The sequence below is a fragment of the Notolabrus celidotus genome, chromosome 22 (assembly GCF_009762535.1).
Source record: "Notolabrus celidotus isolate fNotCel1 chromosome 22, fNotCel1.pri, whole genome shotgun sequence".
NCBI lineage: Eukaryota > Metazoa > Chordata > Actinopteri > Labriformes > Labridae > Notolabrus > Notolabrus celidotus.
The window spans coordinates 28426895-28451028 of NC_048293.1; the positions used below are offsets into that span (position 1 = coordinate 28426895).

The 24134-nt window shown below is 41.9% G+C and overlaps 2 protein-coding genes across 2 annotated transcripts in view; both read right to left on the reverse strand.

Annotated features, from left to right (window-relative positions):
* Positions 1 to 1430: 1430 nt before the first annotated feature.
* Positions 1431 to 15644, reverse strand: pygl (phosphorylase, glycogen, liver). The gene is made up of 20 exons (XM_034675081.1): positions 15133 to 15644; positions 14214 to 14315; positions 14052 to 14130; positions 12834 to 12937; positions 12111 to 12242; positions 11113 to 11224; positions 10809 to 10891; positions 10547 to 10684; positions 10169 to 10261; positions 7815 to 7961; positions 7561 to 7724; positions 6952 to 7066; positions 6577 to 6678; positions 5253 to 5400; positions 3669 to 3727; positions 3438 to 3579; positions 3109 to 3316; positions 2883 to 3017; positions 2163 to 2229; positions 1431 to 2080 (listed from the first exon to the last, which is right to left on the reverse strand). The coding sequence occupies exons 1-20, from the start codon at positions 15373 to 15375 to the stop codon at positions 1892 to 1894; spliced, it is 2562 nt and encodes an 853-aa protein (XP_034530972.1). The 5' UTR covers positions 15376 to 15644; the 3' UTR covers positions 1431 to 1891.
* Positions 15645 to 21822: 6178 nt separating this feature from the next.
* trim9 (tripartite motif containing 9) overlaps positions 21823 to 24134 on the reverse strand; it is a 37242-nt gene continuing 34930 nt past the window's right edge. The window contains exons 5-6 of the mRNA XM_034675493.1: positions 22729 to 22891; positions 21823 to 21900 (exon numbers count right to left, since the gene is read on the reverse strand). Coding sequence (XP_034531384.1) covers positions 21823 to 21900; positions 22729 to 22891 — 241 coding nt within the window. The remainder of the gene's footprint in view (positions 21901 to 22728; positions 22892 to 24134) is intronic.

The following is a 24134-nucleotide window of genomic DNA, read 5'->3' on the forward strand; positions in this document are numbered from 1 at the left end:
ATTCTAGAATCTTGAGATCAAAGTCAGAATGTTTACTTTGATTCTAGAATCCTGAGATCAAAGTCAGAATGTTTACTTTGATTCTAGAATCTTGAGATCAAAGTCAGAATGTTTACTTTGATTCTAGAATCCTGAGATCAAAGTCAGAGTGTTTACTTTGATTCTAGAATCTTGAGATCAAAGTCAGAGTGTTTACTTTGATTCTAGAATCCTGAGATCAAAGTCAGAGTGTTTACTTTGATTCTAGAATCTTGAGATCAAAGTCAGAATGTTTACTTTGATTCTAGAATCCTGAGATCAAAGTCAGAGTGTTTACTTTGATTCTAGAATCTTGAGATCAAAGTCAGAGTGTTTACTTTGATTCTAGAATCCTGAGATCAAAGTCAGAGTGTTTACTTTGATTCTAGAATCCTGAGATCAAAGTCAGAGTGTTTACTTTGATTCTAGAATCCTGAGATCAAAGTCAGAATGTTTACTTTGATTCTAGAATCCTGAGATCAAAGGGAACCTTCTGAGACTATATTTGTAGAGTTCTGATTGTTTTCATTGATGTTTGAGGTTAAAGTCAGACTTCGGAGAAACAAGGTCAGACTCTTAAAGGAACCTAGTGGTCCTGATCCTGTCTTGTAGATCTGGGACCCTGACATAGAACATATCTTTGTTATCTTGAGCGTCTAAATTAGAATCTCTTCTTCTTCTATCTGCTCTACCTTTCATTTATCTACCTTAGTGATGCTGTCGTTGGACTGATGAGGGGCTCAGGTCCTGTATTTTTGATGTATTCTGTTTTTCTATCCACTAGTGCATCTAAAAAAAAAGTTAGAAGAACGTGAAGAAATTAAATATTTTCTGTCAGTTCTTTTATAAAGTGAAAGTGAAATATATTCTAGTCTCATTACATGTGAACTAAAACAATTCTCTATTTTAATAAAGATAATTTTGATCCACAGCAATAAATAAAAACACTTCAAATTATCAGAATATTTTATTTAAATTTACAAGACTAATTACAAACTCTTTTTTTGTGGATGCATTTTTTTATGTAATTAATATTTGAGCTGTTTCCTTCTATTCTTTTTTTTTTTTTTTTACTTGAAAAATTGAAGAAATCTTTACAAAGCTGCAAAAACAAGAAAGAAAATGTTTGAATTTCAGTGTTTAAAAAAAAATTCTGAAACCAAAAAGAGATTTTGCATGACTCAAATTCTCTCACCTGTTCTCTATAACAAAGAAACACACGGCTTGAAGTTCTTTGAATGCATCAAGTTTAATGTGTTTTATTATTTAAGATTATTATGAACCGAGCTGAAGTATTAACCTGATTGTTTTCTCAGTTTTGACTCTTATTGAATTATGTGTGTGTTTGTTTTCTCGGTGTAAAGCACTTTAAGATGAAGTTCTAAAAATCATGTTCAGTATTTCTACTTCCATCATTCTCAAACAAGCACATTTATTTTTCCACAAGTCATACTCATGTACTCATACTCCAAAACATCAGATTCCACAAATCATGTAACACATTAGATTTTATTTCAACGACTACTGAGGATCACAGGTGAGCGGTTTGGTGCAGTGAACACATCGGTGGGTTAGTCTGAGAAATACTGAGAGGATTTTAAAGATCAGGTTTGTGACGTTCTGAACGATCTGAGTAAAAAACAAGGAATAAAATCTGACCTGTGCGACTCTTCATGGTTTACTGCATGTGTTTCTAAAAAGTGTAACAGACTCTTTGAACTCTGGTGCTTTAAAATAAAAGTGTCTGAAGATAAAACCCTGACGTGTGTGAGGTTCTTAAACTCTGAGTGAAGTGTGAAGGCTCAAAGGAGACAGAGAGAGAGTGATGTGTGTAAACAGAAAGTCAAAGCCCTCCACCGGACGTGAAGCGGCCTCACATTTTCTTCAGAGCTCGCGCCGTCTCCTCGATGGCCTCTCTGGGCTCGTTGGGGGGCGGGATCTTCAGGTCGGTGGGCTCCACCCCCCACACCTCTGTGGCGTACTCTGCGATGGTTCTGTCGCTGGAGAACTTCCCCGTGGCGGCGATGTTTTTGATCACCATCTTGGTCCACTCCTTCGGGTTCTTTAGAGACAGAGCATTTTTATTAAAGTCATGTTTAACTCTACTGTGAACGAGGTCTGTGTGGGTTTGACTCTCACGTTACCTGATACAGCTTGCTGACTTTCTCCTGACATGAGATGTAGTCCTCAAAGTCTGCAAACACTTTGAAACTGAGGAGAGACACGAGAGGAAATGCATCCAGTTAGACAACGTGAGGTCAATGTAAAAGCACAGGAGTTAGACTCGCCATAAGATTCAGAAACCTGTTGTTGAATTGCAAATAAAACAGCCACAGCCCAACAACCAGTACGCTGATATGATCAGGCACTAAGTAAGGCCGATGACCTGCAATGACCCGAATGACCACCAGGAGACTCGAGCTGCAAATGCAGGAACGATGCATCTTTAAAAACACCTGCAGAAGCTCCGTCGTGTGTTTGTTTCTTTGCATCATTTGTGTGTTTGCAGACCGTTTGGTGTCTCTGCTGTTTCATTTGCACGTGTTTTTAAAGATGCATTGTTTCGTTCCAGCCATTAAACATCGTCTATCACACGAATACTGAACAATATGATGCAGAAAACAACGCTAGGGATCATTTAGAAAGACTGCTAGTGCACAGTTTGTCCAGTAGATGGTGCAGCACATGTTTCAGAGAATCACTAAGTGTAAAATGAAGCCTGCAGTTCCACAAGTGTCCACTAGAGGCTGGCTCCAAAAGCCCAGGAAACTCCATGAACATGGAGGATGTAAAGAGCCCACAGGCTGGGGTCAAACTGAATAAAGTCATGTAGAATGAGGGGAAACATATGTGTGTGTTCTCACCGGTCGTGTTTGAAGAGCATGTCAGTGAGGTCTTTGAAGAGATGAGGGTTCTTGGGGCTGAAGAATCCGCTGGTGATCTGGTCCATGACATGTTTGAGCTCTGGGATCTCCTTGTAGTAAGACATGGCGTCATATCTGAAAGACAGGACAGGATGTTTGTGAAGTTTTTAATCAAAGAGAGGGAGATTACTTCATGGATTCACTTATGTGGGGCGGTCTCCTGTACCCCTTTTGGTCCATCTCAGCCACGTCCTCCACTCTCATCCCGAAGATGAACAGGTTCTCCTCTCCCGCCTCCTCGGCCATCTCCACGTTGGCTCCGTCCATGGTGCCGATGGTGAGCGCTCCGTTCAGCATGAACTTCATGTTTCCTGTTCCTGAGGCTTCGGTGCCGGCGGTGGAGATCTGCTCTGAGAGGTCTGTGGCAGGAATCACTGAGGAGGAGGAGGAGGAGGAGGAGGAGGAGGAGGAGGAGGAGGAGGAAGAGGAGGAGACCATCATTTTAACTCTTTGTTTGAGTGTTACAGACGTTTGTAAGAGAGTCCTGAGTGGTACCTTTCTCTGCTAAGGAGACCCTGTAGTTCTCTAAGTAGATGACCTTCAGCTTGTCTCCCACCACGGGGTCGTTGTTCACCACATCAGCCACTGAGGTGATCAGCTTGATGATCATCTTGGCCATGTGGTACCCGGGAGCGGCCTGCAGAGGGCGACAGTGTGTGAGTTAAAGACAACACCACCTCTGTGTTTGTATGTGACCTCAGGTAAGTTGTGACGTCTGCTGCGTACCTTTCCTCCGATGATCACGGTACGAGGAACGAAAGGAGCCGCAGGGTTCTGTCTGATTCCTGCAGAAACACAGAGACACAAAGTGATCCAGTGACGCTGTTTAACAAACAAACACGACCCAGGTCTTTGGAATCTTTAGAAAGAGTCAGAGAAATTCAGTTTTATAAAAGCATCTGGTTGATTTGAGTCACATTATTAATCTGGCCTTGTTTAATCTAAATCAGGAGTTTCTTTGTTTGTCTTTCCTCTGATGGGATTTTTATTTACTTTACTTTTCAGAATTGTTCCTCAAATTTCTATTGAAGCTCATTTATGCCACTTTAAAAAAAGGGGAAGTCTTGGCCTGGATGGAAACAAGAATCTAGGTTAAGTCATAATTATGAGTTGAAAAGTCAAAATTTTGATTATAATTCTGATTAAAAAGAAATATAATTGAGTTTGTTTAAGTGATAATTATGAGATTAAAGTTGGAAATATGAGAAAGTATGTCATGATGATAAATTAGAAAGTCATAAACATGAGATCATTTTGTCCTTTTTGTATCATTTTGACTAAATTCAACTTTTATCAAAAAATTTGACTTTTTAACCCTGAATTTTGTCCTTTTTTGTAATAACTTTTTATACTTACTCTCATAATTTAGATTCTTTTTATTGCATTAATTCAACTTTTTATCTCAATTTTTAAAATCTCATTATTATAACTTACTTTTTCATACTTTCTATTATTCATCCCAATACAGAATATTTTTTATCTAATCATTTTTACATTTTATCTCATAATTAGATTTTTTTATCTCATGATTTTGACTTTTTTAAATAATATAATTTTGACATTTTATCTCAATATTTTTTTGTCACAAAATCCTGACTTATTTTCCTATAATCTCTATTTTTCCATCTCATAATTTTGAACTATTAATGAAAAAAAATGTTGAGTTTTTTTCTCCTAATTTCTATTTTTCTTAACTTTATTTAAACTTTTCATGTCACAATTATAACTCAACATTTGAGATGTTTTTGCATTCAGATCTAGTCTCCCCTCTTTAGTTTAGTGTGGTGGAAACAGACTTTCATTCATCACACATGTGTTATAATTGTAGCTCTGAACGCTACAAGGCGCTCAGTGTGGAATCAAGAGTTGGGTGATCACTTCTGAAATATTCAAATAATGACGGTGGTATTGCCCTTGAATTTTATACAGGATCTGTCAATCCTTTGGCCTTTAATGTCGTGCCACCTGAACCCTGACATGTCTGGTTTAATGTTGAAGTTGAAGTTGAAGTTTAGTTGTGGAGGAGAAACTCAGCCATGAGATGTGGAGCCTTTGTGGAACATATAAATTATACATGTTCCTCTAAACTAAACTGCTGACTCAGCTGTTTCCCTTTTTATAACAGACTGCCTGGAAGGTTCCCACAGCTGATCAGAACACCAGACACATCCTAATCTCAGGGTGTGTTTGAACTTGTTGTCAGCACCGGTCGGGTGGAGACTCAGTCACGTCACATTGTGTCACGTAACCGTGAACTCGGCGCCGGCTTGTGAAACCTCCTGGCGCTGTGTGAGGAGTGATTTCACATACGGTTGTACATGATGATGATGTGCAGGCAGTTCAGGAGCTGGCGCTTGTACTCGTGGATTCTCTTCACGTGGACGTCGAACATGGAGGACGGGTTGATTTTCACTCTGTACTCCTTCTCCAGGTACTGAGCGAACTTCACCTTGTTGTCCTGTGAGAGAATCAGAGACTTTAACTGAAGCAGTGACTCACAGGACTGACCTGTCCTGACATGTACTGACTTTAAGAAGTGGAACACATAAACACACTTCAGGTTGTAAAATCTTTGACCTGCAGTGACACGCAGGAATAATAAATACTACAACACATTAAAGCAGAAGGTTGGTGCTTCGTTCTGATTGGTCCAAATCTCAGAGCAACAGAGATTCATTCTCAACAACAAGAGAGACGCCGGGACAACATGATCACTTCATATGAGAACCGTTAGAATGGAATGGAACTGAACAGAACATATCAAAGAAGAACGGAACACATCAAAGAAGAATGGAACACATCAAAGAAGAATGGAACACATCAAAGAAGAATGGAATGGAACACATCAAAGAAGAACAGAACACATCAAAGAAGGACGGACTGGAACACATCAAAGAAGAACAGAACACATCAAAGAAGAACAGAACACATCAAGGAAGAATGGAATGGAACACATCAAAGAAGAACAGAACACATCAAGGAAGAATGGAATGGAACACATCAAAGAAGAACAGAACACATCAAAGAAGGACGGACTGGAACACATCAAAGAAGAATGGAATGGAACACATCAAAGAAGAACAGAACACATCAAAGAAGAATGGAATGGAATACATCAAAGAAGAATGGAATGGAACACATCAAAGAAGAAGGGAATACATCAAAGAAGTGAACAGAACACATCAAAGAAGAATGGAATGGAACACATCAAAGAAGAACAGAATGGAACACATCAAAGAGAATAGAATGGAACACATCAAAGAAGAACAGAATGGAACACATCAAAGAGAATAGAATGGAACACATCAAAGAGAATAGAATGGAACACATCAAAGAGAATAGAATGGAATGCTTCTGACTCATCAAAGACAAATAACAGCTGTGATTCATTCTAGGGAACCTGATCACACGTCATATTAATCTAATCCACATTAAGTTGTCCGTCTCATTCCCCCCTGCCTGTTGACACTGTGGTAAAAACGTCAGTGTAGTCTCAGGCTGGTCTTGGTTGAGGGGGAATAATGACAGTTAGTGGGCACAGATGTGAGAGCAGCCTGAGGAGCTACTGGACCCCTGAGTCTTCATCATTACCTACTGACATGTTGTTGTTAAGGTGTACAGCAAGTTAAAGTACCTCTTTCACTTTGGAGACGTCGCGGATGAAGGCGGCGTCGTCTACGAAGTCATTCAGCCTCTGCAGCTGGCCCAGGTCCTTCACATAATCCTCCCCGATGACCTGAAGAGAGACAGTTAGAGTCAGACGATGTGTGTGAAACAAACTCAGACACTGAATACACTCCTCCTCTTCATGTGTGTGTACAAAAACAACTGTAAACAAAGCTGTGCCAGTATTCAATCACACGACAGCTGGGGAAGAGTTCTCTGAGGATTCAGAGGCTCTAACATCCCCTCCTCCTCCTCCTCCTCCTCCTCCTCCTCCTCCTCCTCCTCCTCCTCTTCCATGCACTCGTTCATGTCTTTATTTGTCTCTCAGTCCGTGTAAACAAACCTCAGCGATGAGCTCGGCCAGGCCGGGGTTACAGAGCAGCAGCCAGCGTCTGGGCGTGATGCCGTTGGTCTTGTTCTGAAACTTCTCTGGTTCTAGATCACTGAAGTTACGGAACCTGAAGAAAGAGACACAAAATGTCACTGAGGTGATGTTTGGCGCCCCCTGTGGACAAAGTGTTTATCTGGAGTGATCATGAGGTCAGATTTCATCGTTAAATATCTAGCTTCAGATCAAATACCTGCACAAATAATAAAGACTCCCCATCGTCTGAGGTTAAAGTTTGTGTAACAGGCTTTGTGTGTTTGTTTCTCAACACCAGTCAGGACTTTCACACAGTTGTTGTTCAGTGTGTGTAAGAGAGGTGGTGATGATTCAACCCTGTGGTCTCTATGAGGACACACCGTCCTGCTCTATCATAACAGCTGTCTCAGTGCTGCGTCGCTCAGAGCTGCAGAGCCTCGGTTTGCTACCTGTGCATGTGTGTGTGTGTGTGTGTGTGTGTGTGTGTGCAGCTGTCTCTTCTTCATGTGGTTTAAAACATGTCAGCCCGCGTGGTTTAGCTTCACTGCTCTTTCTTTATCTCACACACAGCTTCACTTTCATGCTTACACTTCAGTCTTGATGATGTTGGAGTGAATCTCAGCCACTCCGTTCACAGCGTGAGATCCAACGATGCACAGGTGAGCCATGTTCACCCTCTTACACCCGTCCTCCTCGATCAGGGACATGGACCTCAGCTTGTCCATGTCCTCGGGATAGAGAGTGGCGATGTTCTGTAAGAACCGAACACACGTGGAGAAGTATGAAGCAGACTGTAGCGGGTGTTCAGTCAGTGAAATAAAGTGCTAAAGGAGGGTACGTACGTCCAGGTGGACCTGGTTGATCTGGTAGATGATCTGCAGATGTCGGGGCAGGAGGGTCTCCAGCAGCTCCACAGGCCAGCGCTCCAGAGCCTCGGGGAGGACCGTGTGGTTGGTGTAGGCAAACGTGCGCTTAGTCAGGTCCCAGGCCTGCAGAGGAGGGAGTCTATGAGTCTTATGAACTATGTGGAGTCACCAAAGAGACATGGAGGAAGAACAACTTAGGAGGATCCTGAGAGTCTATGTGAGATCCTGTTCAGCAGAGTCCACCAAGTGTGAGAAGTGTTGCTCTGAATGTTCTCATCAACAGTCGCTCACTTCAGAGGAAACTATGCCGACAGACGAGCTCTGATTTAATGTTTTAATATTTGAGGAAAAAAACTAAACAATCTTGTTCCTTCTCACATTTAAAGGAGGGGTTTGAAACCTGTGAATGTTGCTCAAGATCCTCAGGATCTTTCAAGAGATATTCTTTGGAACTCATAAAAGTTCTGAGGGAGAGTTTTTAAGAATCTGAAAAAAGTCTCTAAATATCTTAGGTCTTATAAAAGTTTCAAATAATAAAAGAGTTTCTGAGGATCTTGAAAAAGTTTTTCAACACCCTTTAAAAAAGTCCAGTTTCCTGCATGAGTTCTTAAAGGATCTAACAACATTTTTCAGTGTCTCACAATTTTTTTCCAGGATCTTACAAACGTTTTTATGAATCATATACAACTTTTTAAAAAGGCTCTTATTCTGATTAGTTTTACTATCTTATAAAAGGATTTTGGGGATCTTTCAAACACGTTCAGTATCTTACAAAAAACCCTAAAAATCTTGCGCAAGCTTTTTCAGTATCTTACATTTTTTTTTGAGAATGGTACAAAAGTTTCTTAGAGTCTTTCAAAAATATTCAGTATTTTTCACAAGTTTGTATGAATCTTAAAAAGCTTCATAAAGATCTTACAAAAGCTTGTTCAGTATCTTGATTTATTTCCCAGAATCTTACACAATCATCTAAAGATCTTACAAACGTTTATTTAAAGAAGACATATCATGCCAAATGTTCTTTGTAATGGTTCTCTCCCTGAAATCTGTGTCCCTGTCTACAAACCCCCTGAAAAGTCAAAGAGTCCATTCTGCCCCTGTTCTGATTTCTCCACCTTTCTGTAAATGTGTGCTGAAACCAGCCGTTTCAGACTTCAGTGTTTTTCATACGTCACAACGCCATCCGGTCTGTAACAGGAAGTCAGAGCTCGGAGCTTGTTCAGCCCATAGACTGTATAAAATACAACTCAACCCCTCCTCCGTTTTTCATTCCCTGCACACATGTGTGCTAACAAGGAGCTTAGGAGGGAGGCATGCTAGTTGTAGGCTGTCTTAATAAACACAAAGGTCGGTTTGACTCCCCACGTCTGCAGATTTGAAGATCTAGTGGATGATTTTTATTTATCATGGATAAGTGCTAGCGCTAGTTAGCATAGCCACATAGCTACATGTTGGTAGCTGTGTACCAAGACACACGTCGACATGCTGACAAATAAAACAACAAGAAACACTAAATCTGTGACCAATGGTTCAGAAAGGTCCTGCTGCAGGCGCCTCTCCGTCAGGATCAGATTCTGGATCAGATTCAGAGGGTTGAAGTAACGCGGGTCTGTGAGCAGCCGTGTATATTCAGCCAACATGTAAACATTAGATCAACGTGCTGGACAGCCGAGGCCACACCCACTTCCTGAGGGGGCGTGGTCAGAGAGAAAACAGACTGTTCTGAGGAGGACTGAAGAAGAGGGTTTTTCAGGCAGACCAGAATCTGATTTCAAAGTGTTTTTTTGAGCACAAACTTTAAAGACATGTTTTGGGGACCTCTTAGACCAATATATGTTGATGAAAAAAGCGTGATATGTCACCTTTAATCTCTTGTAGAATATTTTGAGTATCTTACAAACGTTTCTGAGGATCTTAGAAAACATATTGAGTAAGATCTTTAGGAGCTTTCTTAAGATACTGAAGAAGTTGTAGTCTCTCTTTTTGCTCCACACCTCCTCCCAGGTCGTCCAGCAGAGCTTGTATTTTTCTAACCGTCCTCATCTTCATGTTTTATTCTTTGTTTGGTCTGAAACTTGATCTGCCGTCACATTTTAACACAACAAACACACTTCCTCCTCCCTCCTGCATTTCATTTCTTCACCTGACTGACAGTTTCACACACAAACATGATGCAACTCCCAGATGACGGTTTCATTAGTCAAGTCTGTGGTTTGGCCTTTCGTAGACTTCCTGTCTCATCATGATTTCATAACATCAGCCTCTTACACATTAAACACATTAAACCTGATCCACACGAGTCTCAAATTCAAAGAGTGAGTCTCACCCACCGTGTCCCAGTCCAGCTTCTCGATGTCCACAAAGATCCTCATCAGCTCGGGGATGGCCATGGCTGGATGAGTGTCGTTCAGCTGGATGGCGACCTGCAGAAACAACAATGTGAAGTCACTGAGTCGTTTTCTTCTCACTGATTTTACCGGCAGAAGAATTCATTACTTTCATGCAGTAAGTTATATCTGGTGGTACGGCTCTGTTCTGGGAGCTCCCTGCCCTTCCATGAAGCCTGACGCAGGGAGAGCACACCTCCCCTCTCTTTCATGTGTGTACACGAAAAGTTAAGGCAGGGAGAGCATCAGCAAAGACTGAACACACAACATACCTCTATTTAACTAACACACACTGACTTCTTGAGCTTCCTCTCAGCTTACTTTTTCAGGGAAGCCTTCAAAGGAAGTCCGGCCCGGGGCTCCCTTCTTGGTGGTCTTGAAGCGGCGGATGATGTCTTGGAGTGTGGCGGCCACGACAAAGTACTCCTGCTTCAGACGGAGTTCTTTCCCTTCAAAGAACTAAACAGGAAAGACCAACAAAGAGAGAGAAGATGGAGATGTTTCATGACATGATAATTTAATTTGTGAGTTTAAAACTGGAGTTAAGTCGATCGGGGATCTGGGGTGACGATAACGGACTCACGTTGTCGTTGGGGTAGAGGACTCTGGAGATGTTCTCTGCCAGATTTCTGTCCAGCACAGCCTGGATGTAATCTCCAACATTAACTACACACAGTGACACACTTAGATTAACACACCTCATCCATATCATATGTTATACAAGCCTCTAATCATCAAACTCTGTATTGCACCTATTTAGCAACAGTCTTGCGTTAGCTTGGTGCCAGCGTTGCAGCGGTTTCCTCTCGTCTTTTGAAACGTTCAAAGGAAATTCACAGAATGTTTGCACACTAACTTTAACACTACAAACATCCTCAGACACTCACAGTCTCTCAGGTTGAAGTCGTTGGGCGCTCGTGCAGACCACAGCCTCATGGTGTTCACCGTGTTGTTCATGTAGCCGGGGATGGGCGTGTCGTACGGCATCGCCAAAACCACCTAAACACACAGAGACGGGTTTAGACACTAATGTGAGTCGTTAAAGCTCCTGTGAGGGATTTTGCTTGTGACACTTTTGGCGTCACCTGTGGACAAAGTACAACCTTTTACTTTTAGCTAATCCGGCATGACACCTACCCCCCTCTGGCATCAGAACTACAACACAGCAATCGCCTTGTTGCCTTCATAGATCACAAAGAGGCATCCGTTCCTAACCAGCTAAAACTCCTGACTGGAGCTTTAATTTAAATCTATATTTGGGCTTTTACACTGCTTAGTGTTCTACTTGTTCATTTTGTGGGACACTTTAAAACTTTACAAGACATTAAGTGATGTATAATCACTCTCAGACCCTTGTTTCTGGTTCCTGCTGGATTTGCTCTTAGCTTAATTTCTCAATAAAGCCAGTAGTCCTCCAAACAGGGTCAGTTTATCCGTCCTGAACTGTCCTCTGTGACTTCACTGATGTGTCAAAGTACAAGAAACTCTGGTTTGCAGCAGGAAGTTTGGACATAACATCCTGCAAGTACGCAATTAAGTACTGCAAGCCCCGCCCCCAAAGTCCCTGCACTTTTGGAGGGAACTCACCTTTCATAAAGGGGGAAGATTTAAATTGTAGTGGCTTGTTTTAATCACTTTAAATATAAATGAACTTCCCTCGCTTTGTTTTGTTTAAATTAATGTCCCTGGTTCTTAATTTCGACCACTAGTCCTGACAAGTTCCTCTAAAAGTTCCTGCTGCTGGAAACATGTCTTAAAGGGACAGTACAGTTTATATTTTCATCTCTTCCTGTAACAGCTCATCCAATAAACTCATACATAGGAACACAGAACCTCAGAACAGTTCAGGACCCCCCCCCCCTCCGGTCCGACCCGTCTCCTCTACCTGAGTGTCGACCCACTTGGATCCGTCCTTCGTCTCCTCCACTCGTCCGTAGAAGTGAACCGGCAGCATGTACTCGGGTCGTGCTTTCTCCCACGGGTTCCCATGCCTCAGCCAATCATCTGCCTCCTCCACCTGCGGCGGGTCGGTCCAGGACAGAGACAGAAAAAAAAGATCAAGATGAAACGACGTGTTTGAGAAACCTTATCTTACCTCTGACCTCTGACCTCCTCACCCTGCAGACTGAAGAATGAAAAGTCTCCCTCCTGTGATTGAACCACACAGCTTCATGAGGAGATCAGATTAGATTAGATTAGATTTGAGATGCTGAATTTAATCCCCTAACTCTCCCTTCTTTAAATCAGGGTGCAGGTTCATCCACCCCGCAGAGAGAGCAGCGTTCAGAGTCGTGTTTACACGGACGGTCTGAACAGCAAACACACAGAAGAATTCAAAAGGGCAAAAGCCTTCAGTTTGAGGATCCCTTATCCAAAGTTTGCTCTTGTAAAACCGACCAACGCCGGCTTTTGTTGCCCCACAGAGGAGCGTAAACTACAAGTGCAGCTCGTGTTAATGATTAGCTCCTGATGTAATCTGACCTAATTCAGTTCTACTTTGGCCCCGCTCCACTTTGAGTCCTCACAGCACCAATAAGAGCCCTCGATGAGTCCTGGATTTAGGGTAAAAAGCAGGATGCAGGAGAGCAGATGTTCCAGGTGTGTTTACCTGCCAGCCGTCTCTTATCTTCTGGTTAAAGATCCCGTACTCGTATCGGATGCCGTACCCGTACGCTGCGAGACCCAAGGTGGCCATCGAGTCCAGGAAACAAGCTGTGGGCAGAAACACAAACGGTGACTCAGAGTGACTCTTCATGAGTGAGGAGCTCATTTCTGTCTCTGTGAGTTGATTTAATGGTTCATCAGATGAACAGAGGAATCCTGGGGACGGCTGCCAGACCGGCCTGAAACTACAAAGGAGCAGTGTCTCAGTCTGAACGCAGAAACGTCCGATCTTCCTCGTGTCTGGTGTGTTTCAAAACACTGTTTTTGTTTCACGTCAGTTTAAAAGCAGGATGAGAATCTTTGATTGTGCGGCACCTCTTAGACCGGACGTGCAGCTCACAGTGAGTTATCACACGGATGCATTGAGGGCTTCACAGGAGAACGGACAGACTGATGTGAAAACTTCTTAAATAATGAAAAACATCAATTAAAGCTGCAAGCAGTGACCAACAGGCCCGCTCACCTTTATGCACATTGCAGCCTGCTGCAGCTGCAGGGTGTGCAGCTGTAAACTTTCACAAAGTTATCATTAAGAAAGCGTTATGACTGAACGCTGATTCAATACCGCTTGTGTCCAATAGGTGGCAGCACTAAGAGATTTAATTCAAGACATTTTAACAAGTAAACGTTTCTTCGTCCATCTTCAGATTTTGTTACTCATTACGAGCATGTCAGACCTCATTTCTGTCTTGTAATATCTTAAAGTAAGACCTTTCTCTGGACTTGTCTGCTGCTTGTTGTTTATATGAAGTCTTATACGACATTGTCTCTACAGATAAGACAAAAACACTTGCTTTATTTTGAGTTTTTGAAGCTTAATAGCTCATTAAAGGAGCTGGATCAGGTTGAAACATCAGCTTGTTTCATCCACAAGTGATGAAATGTCATATTTAAAGCTACAGTGAGAGGCTTTCAGTTTGTTTCAGCCTTGGCGCCCCCTGTGGACACTTTTACATTACACTTCTTTGACAGTCTTGTCCTGAACATGCAAAGGTAGTGTTCCTCTGACACAAAGAGTCACCTTTCTTTCAACCATCACTACATCGCTCTCTATAAGCTAAGCTAACTGTTGTCCTCATAAAGAGGAATCAATAAAAACTCCTTACAGCAGCTTTACAGCTTATCTTAGCTTCTTAAAGTGCAAACCTCTGCAGCTCTTTACCTGCCAGTCTCCCCAGACCTCCATTCCCCAGCCCTGCATCCTCCTCCATCTCCTCCAGCTCCTCCATGTCCAGCCCCAGCTGCAGCAGAGAGACTCATTACAAACCAAACTTTGACTTTCTGCAGACATGCATCATCTGAACTTAACGTGTGCAGCTCTGACCTGGTAGATGGCTTCATCGCAGGCGTTCTGCAGCCCCAGGTTGATCATGGTGTTCTGCAGCGTGCGGCCCATGTAGAACTCCAGAGACAGATAATACACCCTCTGAAGGTGAGGAGCAGAAACATGTTTGCACTCATCGTTTAGAGATGAACTGATTTAATATTTGTTAAAGGAGCACGAACAATCTCTTCCTGCAGAGTAAACATGATGCAACGACCTGAAATACTGAACCGCCTGGAAAAGGAAGAGGAGAGTTTATGCAACAGGAAAAGATTAGAAAAATGACTTCATATCAAAATATTATTTCAAGAATGGAGCGTGCAGGAGAGAGAGGAATGAAGTTAAACTATCATTCATCCTGCAAGATGAACTCCTTACACCTCCTTTATTCATCCTGTAGCTTCTTCTACCTCTCCTGATACAGACTGATCACTCTCCTCTGCACTGCTGCACAACTTTGACCTTCTTTTGTTTTATTTTAACACATTTTATCATCCTTTAAACTCCAACTTCTGACTTTAAACGAACATAAGGTTTGTGTTATTTGCTTAACCTTTTGTTTTGCACCTCATGTAGTTTAATCTGATGCTTTTTTATATTTTTGTGTCATGCATTCTACATTCATCTTTATTTAGGACCTTATAATCAATGCTCCTTCAATAAAAAGTCTGTTTTTATGTGCATTATATCTTTAGCATGAAGCACTTTCTGGTATTAAAGGTGCAGAACATAAAAAGTCTCATATGAACAAATATCAAACCCTGGTCTTAAGTTTATTGTCAGTATTTCTCCTGCAGAGGAGCTCCTGTTAACTCATCAGAGTAGTCATAAAGTTGCATAAAAACAGTTTCCTGAAGGAGGACTTGAGTAAAGTCTCGCAGCTCTGTCTCACTCTGACTCTGGACTTTGTGATCTGTACCTTCGGATCCGCCTCGTAGTAGAACTGCTGAGTCCTGATCCACCTCCCCACCAGGTGATCCCTCACAGTGTGGGCCAGGGCGAAGTAATAGTCCCTGGGTGTCGCTATGTTCCTGTCCTTCACTAAGGTGAAGTGCAGGTGTCTGTTGAAGCCTTTCTTCAGCTCGGCCACATTCTCCACTCCCACGATCCCCCGGATGCTGATCTGCTTGCGCTTCTCCTGGTCTGTGAGAGGGGTCGCCATGCTGGGTGCTGGCCTGGTGGTTTCAGTCCGGACTGAGCAGAGACTGTGGAGTCTGGAGTCAGGAAGGTGAGGTGGTGTCACTTCTTCATGCAGAAGTCTCCTCCTGCTGCAGGTTTTGATTGGAGGGTGAAGGGGGGAGGGTGTTCCCTCGGCCGGCCCCCGCTGAGAGCTGCACACAGGGCGGCTGGAGGTAAACACGGAGACCGCAGAGAGGAGGAGGAGAGGAGCCTACAGGGTCCAGGACTGTGAGCCCTGCAGGGTCAGACCTGTCAGCACTGAGATCCAGGACTCACTCTGATAGGTCAGACTTAAAAACAAGGAGGTTCATATTTAGATTTCTGTGCAATCTTCATTTTAGTCTGCAGCAACAGAGGGCAATATTTTAGTGTGCAGCCTACATCTGCAGGAAAAGGAACAAAATATTAAGAAAGATATTTATACTTTTTGAATGTTAAATTTTCATATTTTGCTGTGCACATCCCTCCAGAGAGACATTTATAATATAAACTTTGTAATATTTATTTTTACAGTGGATTGCATTTTTTGCAGATGTTGCAACTGTGCAGTTTTTTATCAGAGCAGTTATGGATTTTTTATTTTGTATTTAATTTGTTGTGATGAATTGAATATTTTTCTATCGTGCAATTTATATTTTTTACAATGCAACAAATATTTGACTGAGCAATAAACATTTTACCATGCCTTTCTTATTGTGCATTATTTATTTATCTATTTTTATATTTGTATAATACATTTTTTATTAATTAAAGTTCACAGCAACAACTAAACTAAAAAACTAAAAAATAATTTTTTGACTCAGCTTTTTGTTTTCTGTATGATATACAACATAACTCTCTAATTAACATTTAACCTGCAGTCTGAAGTTTTTTATCTGTGCATCATTAATTTTTTAAATGTTCAATTTATCTTTTAATTATTTTAACACATTTAATTAAATGTGTTAAATTTTTTGCTGTGCAATTTAAAATGTCATGTTGTGTAATGCACATATGTTTTGCAATATACATTTAATTACAGTGCATTTTATTTATTTTTAATGTTAATTTTCTTTCCTGTAAAATTCAAATGTATCTAACTTTTTTCATTTTTATTTAAACCAATTTTTCTTATTGCACAATATTGATTTTGTGCTGTGTCATTTATTTACTGGACATCTTTTTTTATAATGCAATATTCATTTTTTACAGTGCAATTTATTTATTTGTAATGTGATTTTTTTTGTCCTGTATAATCCACATTTATCTAACTTTTTTTTCAGTTTCATTTTAATCAAACATTTTTGTTTTTTTATTATATTAATGTTGTGCTGTCATTTATTTGCTGCACATTTTCTTAATAATGCAATATACTTCTTTAGCTGTGAAATTATTTATTTTTAATATGCATTTTTTTGCCATGTGAAATACACATCTCCAGTGTGTCTAAATGAACAGTGAAATAAACATTTGTGTAGCTGAATAAATGTTTGATTTGTCTCTGTGCCTGAACGTCTCATACTTCAGGTTCTTAGATAAATAACAATAAGAGCAGAACAACACATAGAGACAGACTCCTTGTTAACATCTATTTATTGAATATTCACACATACAAAAACACACAGAGGCTCATATTACACTTCTTCATAATAATAGCAGTAATGATCGACATGTAATAATAATAACAATCATAATAATCAAATGATCGTAAGAACAATGTTTACTTTATAGTCATAAACTCTCCATAGACGTGTTTCAGTGTAAATAATATTCATATAGAGATGACAGTCTAGCTCACAGGGAAAGAATCACTTTGGAGTTAAATGAGGTTATAATGCAGGAAACACACACTCTCTCTCACACACACACACACACACACACACACACACACACACACTCTCACACACACACATTCTGTGTATGTACATTTGGAGATAACACTCGGTGTCGCACAGCGACGTGTGTAACTTTGTAGTGATGGACTTTGAATCCTCTCCTGGTTTGTTTAAGAGTTTTTGGTTCATAAATAATTCATCTTACAATCACACACTCGTTACAGTGAGCACGCTCAGTGAGCACGCTCAGTGAGCAGCAGAGGAACACACACATTCAGGAGAGGAGGAGTGTGTGATGAAGAGTAACAGCTCCACGTTGAATCTTTTTTAATGAGTCAAAGTGATTTTGTTTTCCCGTCCTGGAATCTGAGGTTGTTAATTCTGATAATACCGTCTCTGTTTGGGGTGAGAGGAAGTTCTGGATGCTCGCTGACCCTCTGCTGAATGTGTCTTTGTTTCATAATGAAGACCGGACAGAGACGCTCCTCTCATTGGGCCCGGGATGAAGCTTTGATCCACTTTACAGTAAATGTTTTGCAAATAGCTGAACTCTGCAGACGTCTGGTTTCTCAGACGCACACATGCAAACTGAGAGTCACTGTGAGCAGCCACGTTAGCATCAGGATGATTTACAATCAGTGTTACCTGGAGGGAGGAGAATCAGTGAGGGGAGAGCACACCTTCCCATACTCTGTGTGCTCTGTAACACCACGGGTATTATATCCAGAAACACAGGCTCTCTGCGGAGTCGGCCCTTTGAGCTGAGAGTTAGAAAATAGGTAGCAGCAGGTGAAGTCAGGCATCACAGATGTTACAGTTGACTCTGCTGAGGCCACTCGTCCAGGTTGTAGCAAAGTTTGAGAAATCTTTTGGGTCTTTGAGGGGGAAAGGCACACCCATGACGCTCAAACACAGGATAGCACCGCGTGTGAAAGCTCCACATGTTCGGATGCACAGAGGACGAGTTTCTGAGACGGGACGAAGGAACAGCTTCCTCAAAGTGTCACAGCTGACAGGAAGCTGAGGGAGGAGGCTGAGGGAGGAGGCTGAGGGAGGAGGATGAGGGAGGAGGCTGAGGGAGGAGGCTGAGGGAGGAGGCTGAGGGAGGAGGCTGAGGGAGGAGGATGAGGGAGGAGGCTGAGGGAGGAGGATGAGGGAGGAAGCTGAGGGAGGAAGCTGAGGGAGGAGGCTGAGGGAGGAGGCTGAGGGAGGAAGCTGAGGGAGGAGGCTGAGGGAGGAGGCTGAGGGAGGAGGCTGGAGGCTGAAACAACGTCTCCTCTTTGGATGGTTTGATAAGAGACGAGTCGTTTTAAAGTATCTGATCAAATCTTAAGAATCAGGATGTTGTGAGAAAGTTTGAGATAACTTTAATCCAGGAGATCAGATTATCATGATCCTAACAGAGGGCCAGATTAAGGCTGGATTACAGGAAGTAAATGTCATAAAACTTTTAAATAGCTCAGACAAAAAACAACTTTACAGAGATGTTGATAATCAAGACTTTTCTTTGTATTTTGTTCTTTAATTGACCGAGGTGGTGAAATTTAAGAAAAGTAGACAGCAGTACGGAGGCCCTGAAGGTCAACTGCAAAAACATTTGTTCAAATGTCAATTTGTTTTTAAAATGAATTCAAAAATGTTTCAAAAAAAATAATAATAATAATAATAATTAATGAAACAAAAAATATCACAAAATGTGAAAAATAAAAAAAATAAAAAATGAAATTTAAAAATAGTGCAAAGTGCAAATCTATTTCATGAACTTAAATATATTAAATAAAAACAAATTCAAAAAATTTAAAATAATTCCATGGAAAAAAAAAGTAAATTCATAAAATAAAAATATTTTATGACGTGTAAAAAAAATTATGAAAGGTACAAGTACTTTATGAGAAGCAAAAACAAATTCACAAAATGTTAAATATAGAAATTACAAAACATAAAACTCTTTCATTTTAATTAAAATTATTTAAAAAAAATTAAAACTATTTTAATGAAGTTACAAAAATGTATTTTGGTTTTGAAAAACATTTCAAGTCCCCTAAAATATTTTTATGTTTAGAGAAATGTTTTTGTGTCTCAATTTTTATTTCCTTTGAGGACAAGTTTTTTTTGTGTTTAATTAAATTATTTCTACTTTGGTGAATTTTTTTTGCATTATGTTAAAGGTTGTAGGGCTTCTAGAAATGTTTCTGCATTTAGTTAAATATTTTTGACATAATTTGACATTTTTTTTGGCAGAAATTAAACGTTTGTGCGATTGACCTTTGAGGCCACCGTACATTAGGGTTGAGAAATTTAAATGATTTTGCTGCTATGAAATAATTCACCAAGCAGCTTTATAACAAACAAAATATATTCAAGTGTCAGGGTTGTATACTTTGTGTTGAGTTTGGCGCCCCCTGTGGACACAGTGTGTAGTACACATTGAGGATGCTGTTGCCACACTGCCACAAACACGTCCCTGTGCATCCCGGTTTCCTGCAGGACTCCAACAAGTTCTCCCAGATTCTCCACAGAACTCTTTAAAGCCACACAAAGATTCATTCCTCCTTTCTGTAACGACCACACATCGAATAAATGAACTCCCACTGAAAAACTCTGCACACCAATAACTTATTAATCTATACACGTCTCTGCAATAGATCATCTCAATAACAAGGTTACAAAACTACCAGGATTCAGTCCACTACGGTAAAAAACCTGCTGCTGTAGCACCTCCATCCTGCAGCTTCACAGTCATCAACACTTCAACACTTTGATACACGGAGCGCGTCCCTGCAGCTCGGAGAGCCGCGCCGCGCCGAGGCTTTGCTTCCAGTAAATTCATATATGCTGAATATTATTTTACAGACGACACGGGAGGATCACACCAGCACAGCCACCAAGAAAAGCGCCTCATGTACACGGACGAGGGGGGACGACAGGGACGCAGCTGAGCGTCCAGAGATCACTGCGTCCACCCCCTCACACACACACACACACACACACTTCATCACACACAGACGACTCACACACTCCCCCTAGTGTTCTACATGTGTGAGGGTGTTCAGAGGAAGGAAATGTACACAGTATTTAAGTTTGGATGAGGATGAGAGGGAACACTTCTCTACGTGGACTCATTTACAAACCTGGCTCTCTGAAGCAGATTCAGTTCATGGTTCAGTTCTAGAGCTTCTTGGCTTCCTCGTGGAGAGTCACAGAAGAGGACGGTTACTCGTTAGAGTCCGTGCTGAATATGAAGCTGCTTAGCTGGACGACTGGAAACAGAAGCAAACGGCGTCCAGCCCTGAAACCGCCTCCGTCGAACAGGGGTCCAACACGGTCTCAGCAGATGTGTGTCTAACATGAGTCTGGTCCTGCTGGAGGTTTCTGCCTGTTGAAGGAAGTTTGTCCTTGCCTACCCATCTTTTAAGAGTAGGCTTCAAACTTTCCTTTTTGATAAAGCTTATAGTTAGAGCTGGATCAGGCTTGGACCAGGTCTTAGTTCTGCTGCTATACTGGGATCCTGTCTTTCCCTCTCTCTCCTCTCTCTGCCTGTCTGTTACTTTAACTCTTCCTGTCCCATTAAAGTTACTAACCATAGACCTTTCTGGAGTCCCTGAGCTCCCTTGTCTCGTAGGTTCCTCTGGATCTCTGCTCTGCCGTCTCCCCTCTATCATCTCTCTCTCTCTTCATCTCCCTCTATCCCTCTCTCCAACACGGTCTCAGCAGATGTGTGTCTAACATGAGTCTGGTCCTGCTGGAGGTTTCTGCCTGTTAAAGGAAGTTTGTCCTTGCCACTGTAACTTGCTAAATGCTGCAAAGTGCTCTGCTCATGGTGGATTAAGATGAGATCAGACTGAGTCCTGTCTGTGAGAGGGGACTGGATCTGATCCTGGTCTTGATGTTGGGTCTGTAGATCTGCAGGATGTGAGTTTAAATCATGAGAATAATGCAGCAGAGCGTGCACTCATGCATCACGTCTGAGAGTTTGGAGTCATATTTGAGCAGCAGGATCTAAACTTTGACTCAAATTCAGCCGAGTTCCTCCAGGATCAAACGTCTCTGCAGCCTCAGGTCCTGGAGACTTCACACGGACTCAGACTCGAGAGCAGAATCTGCCCACCAACACGTCAGAAGCTCACGTATCACCACAGTTATGTGCTCGAGTGCGCCTTGTGCTTATAAAACCTCTACATGTCTTATGTACATTCATTGATCTACAGAGATAATCAAACGTTGGTTTGATGCGTGAGCTCTGGAGGTGTTGGAGGACACGTTTGTCTTCCAGTCGTCGCGCAGAGCTCGGCTAACGTCAGCTTCATATTCAGAGTCGAGGTACGAGAGTGGATTCAGTCCTCGTCACGTTGTTGTGGAGGTTCTTCTGCAGGACTTCCTCTCCTCTCGGGTTCAGATTGCTTCATGTTTTGACGTCGTCCTGCAGTGTTCAAGGGTTAGGCATGATAAAGGCATGGCTCAGCGCTGGAGGGGGCCTCTGCAGGGAGTCATAGGGAGGAGGAGGAGGAGGAGGAGGAGGAGGAGGAAGATGGGTGGGGTTAAGTTATTGGCTGGCTGTATGAATCCTGGAACCCTCTGGAGAGGGCTTCCAAACATTTAGCAGAGCTGGAGAGTCTTTAGCACACGGAGCCGTTGGGGTCGGCCTCCCCCGGGGTGTAGAAGTCCGGGATGGGTAGTCCGGTGTGCAGGGTGACCTGCAGAGAGAAACACAGATACATGAGTCACAGTCTTCAGCCTGCAGGTGGAGCTGCTGAGCTGCCTCCTCTCTGAGAGCAATCAGCCTCTGCAGAGTCTTTGAAGCTTTCAAGGTTTAATCCTCCGAGTCTGTTTGTTGAACTTAAAAGAGACTTTTAATAAATAATTACTCTTCTGATTCTTTATTGACCTACATGTGGAGAGAGCTCCAGTTTGTGCCTGCAGCGCCGCTCCAGGGAGGGGGAACCTCCCCCGCTCAGTGAGCCGGTTTGAGTTTAGAGGAACAGCACCACCTGGAGCTGCTTCAGAGAGCTGCATCTTCACATGTTATCAGAGATTCAATGTGACTCTGGAAAGGCTTCTAAAGGGGGTTTAGGGGGGGATGTGATAGCTGGAAGCAGCAGATTTGTTTGCTAAATGATGCAGCAGAAGGCTTTTCATGAAGGCGCTGTCTGATTTTATACAAGAAGAGCAGATTAGTCTTCACAAGGAGAGTTACTGAGAGTGAATACAGGCTTTAGTATCTTCTCTAGGACTGGAGGAAGCTTTAAGAGGCAGGAGATGATCTTTCCTTGGTGGTTAAAGCTGCAAAGTTATGCAGACTTTGAAGGATGTTGGTATAAAACAGGCGGATCAGGTCTAACTATAGATGCATTTAAAGAAATGTGGAATGCAGTGTTTGTGGTGAGTCCAAAATCAAATATTAAAAGTTCTTTAGAGACCAAAATGCTTCAAATCTTCTTTAAAAACATCAAATTTCTCAGGCTGATAATGAGGAAATGTTCAGTCGCTTCATAAAGATCTAAAGACGGTCTCGTTATCCATACCTGGACGTTTCGGTTGATGCTGATAGCCGGGTAGTAGGCGCCCTCCAGGGTCTCAAAAGCCACCGGACCCTGCTGCTCATCATTCAGGAGGAAGATCAGGATCCCACGAGTGAAGTCCAGCAGGACTCCTATCGTGGCTCCTTTAGCGATGCCCCCATCCGTCCTGCGTGGACACCCACACACACACATACACACACATGAAATGACTCTGTAGTGGAAGTCACCGCATTAAACACTGACATGACTCTGTAGTGGAAGTCACTGCATTATAACACAGACATGACTCTGTAGTGGAAGTCACTGCATTATAAACAGACATGACTCTGTAGTGGAAGTCACTGCATTAAAAACAGACATGACTCTGTAGTGGAAGTCACTGCATTATAAACAGACATGACTCTGTAGTGGAAGTCACTGCATTATAAACAGACATGACTCTGTAGTGGAAGTCACTGCATTAAACACAGACATGACTCTGTAGTGGAAGTCACTGCATTATAAACAGACATGACTCTGTAGTGGAAGTCACTGCATTATAAACAGACATGACTCTGTAGTGGAAGTCACTGCATTAAAAACAGACATGACTCTGTAGTGGAAGTCACTGCATTAAACACAGACATGACTCTGTAGTGGAAGTCACTGCATTAAAAACAGACATGACTCTGTAGTGGAAGTCACTGCATTAAACACAGACATGATTCTGTAGTGGAAGTCACTGCATTAAAAACAGACATGACTCTGTAGTGGAAGTCACTGCATTAAAAACAGACATGACTCTGTAGTGGAAGTCACTGCATTAAAAACAGACATGACTCTGTAGTGGAAGTCACTGCATTAAACACAGACATGACTCTGTAGTGGAAGTCACTGCATTAAAAACAGACATGACTCTGTAGTGGAAGTCACTGCATTATAAACAGTCATGACTCTGTAGTGGAAGTCACTGCATTAAAAACAGTCATGACTCTGTAGTGGAAGTCACTGCATTAAACACAGACATGACTCTGTAGTGGACGTCACTGTATTAAACACAGACATGACTCTGTAGTGGAAGTCACTGCATTAAAAACAGTCATGACTCTGTAGTGGAAGTCACTGCATTAAACACAGACATGACTCTGTAGTGGAAGTCACTGTATTAAACACAGACATGACTCTGTAGTGGAAGTCACTGCATTAAAAACAGTCATGACTCTGTAGTGGAAGTCACTGCATTAAACACAGACATGACTCTGTAGTGGAAGTCACTGCATTAAAAACAGACATGACTCTGTAGTGGAAGTCACTGCATTATAAACACAGACATGACTCTGTAGTGGAAGTCACTGCATTATAAACAGACATGACTCTGTAGTGGAAGTCACTGCATTAAAAACAGACATGACTCTGTAGTGGAAGTCACT

Coding starts and splice junctions, on each gene's coding strand:
- pygl (XM_034675081.1), bottom strand. CDS start 15,375: ATGGCGACCCCTCTCACAGACCAGGAGAAGCGCAAGCAGATCAGCATC. Junction 3,580..3,668: donor CCGTGATCATCGGAGGAAAG/GTACGCAGCAGA, acceptor CGCCCTCTGCAG/GCCGCTCCCGGGTACCACAT. Junction 3,317..3,437: donor GGTCTCCTTAGCAGAGAAAG/GTACCACTCAGG, acceptor CCTCCTCCTCAG/TGATTCCTGCCACAGACCTC.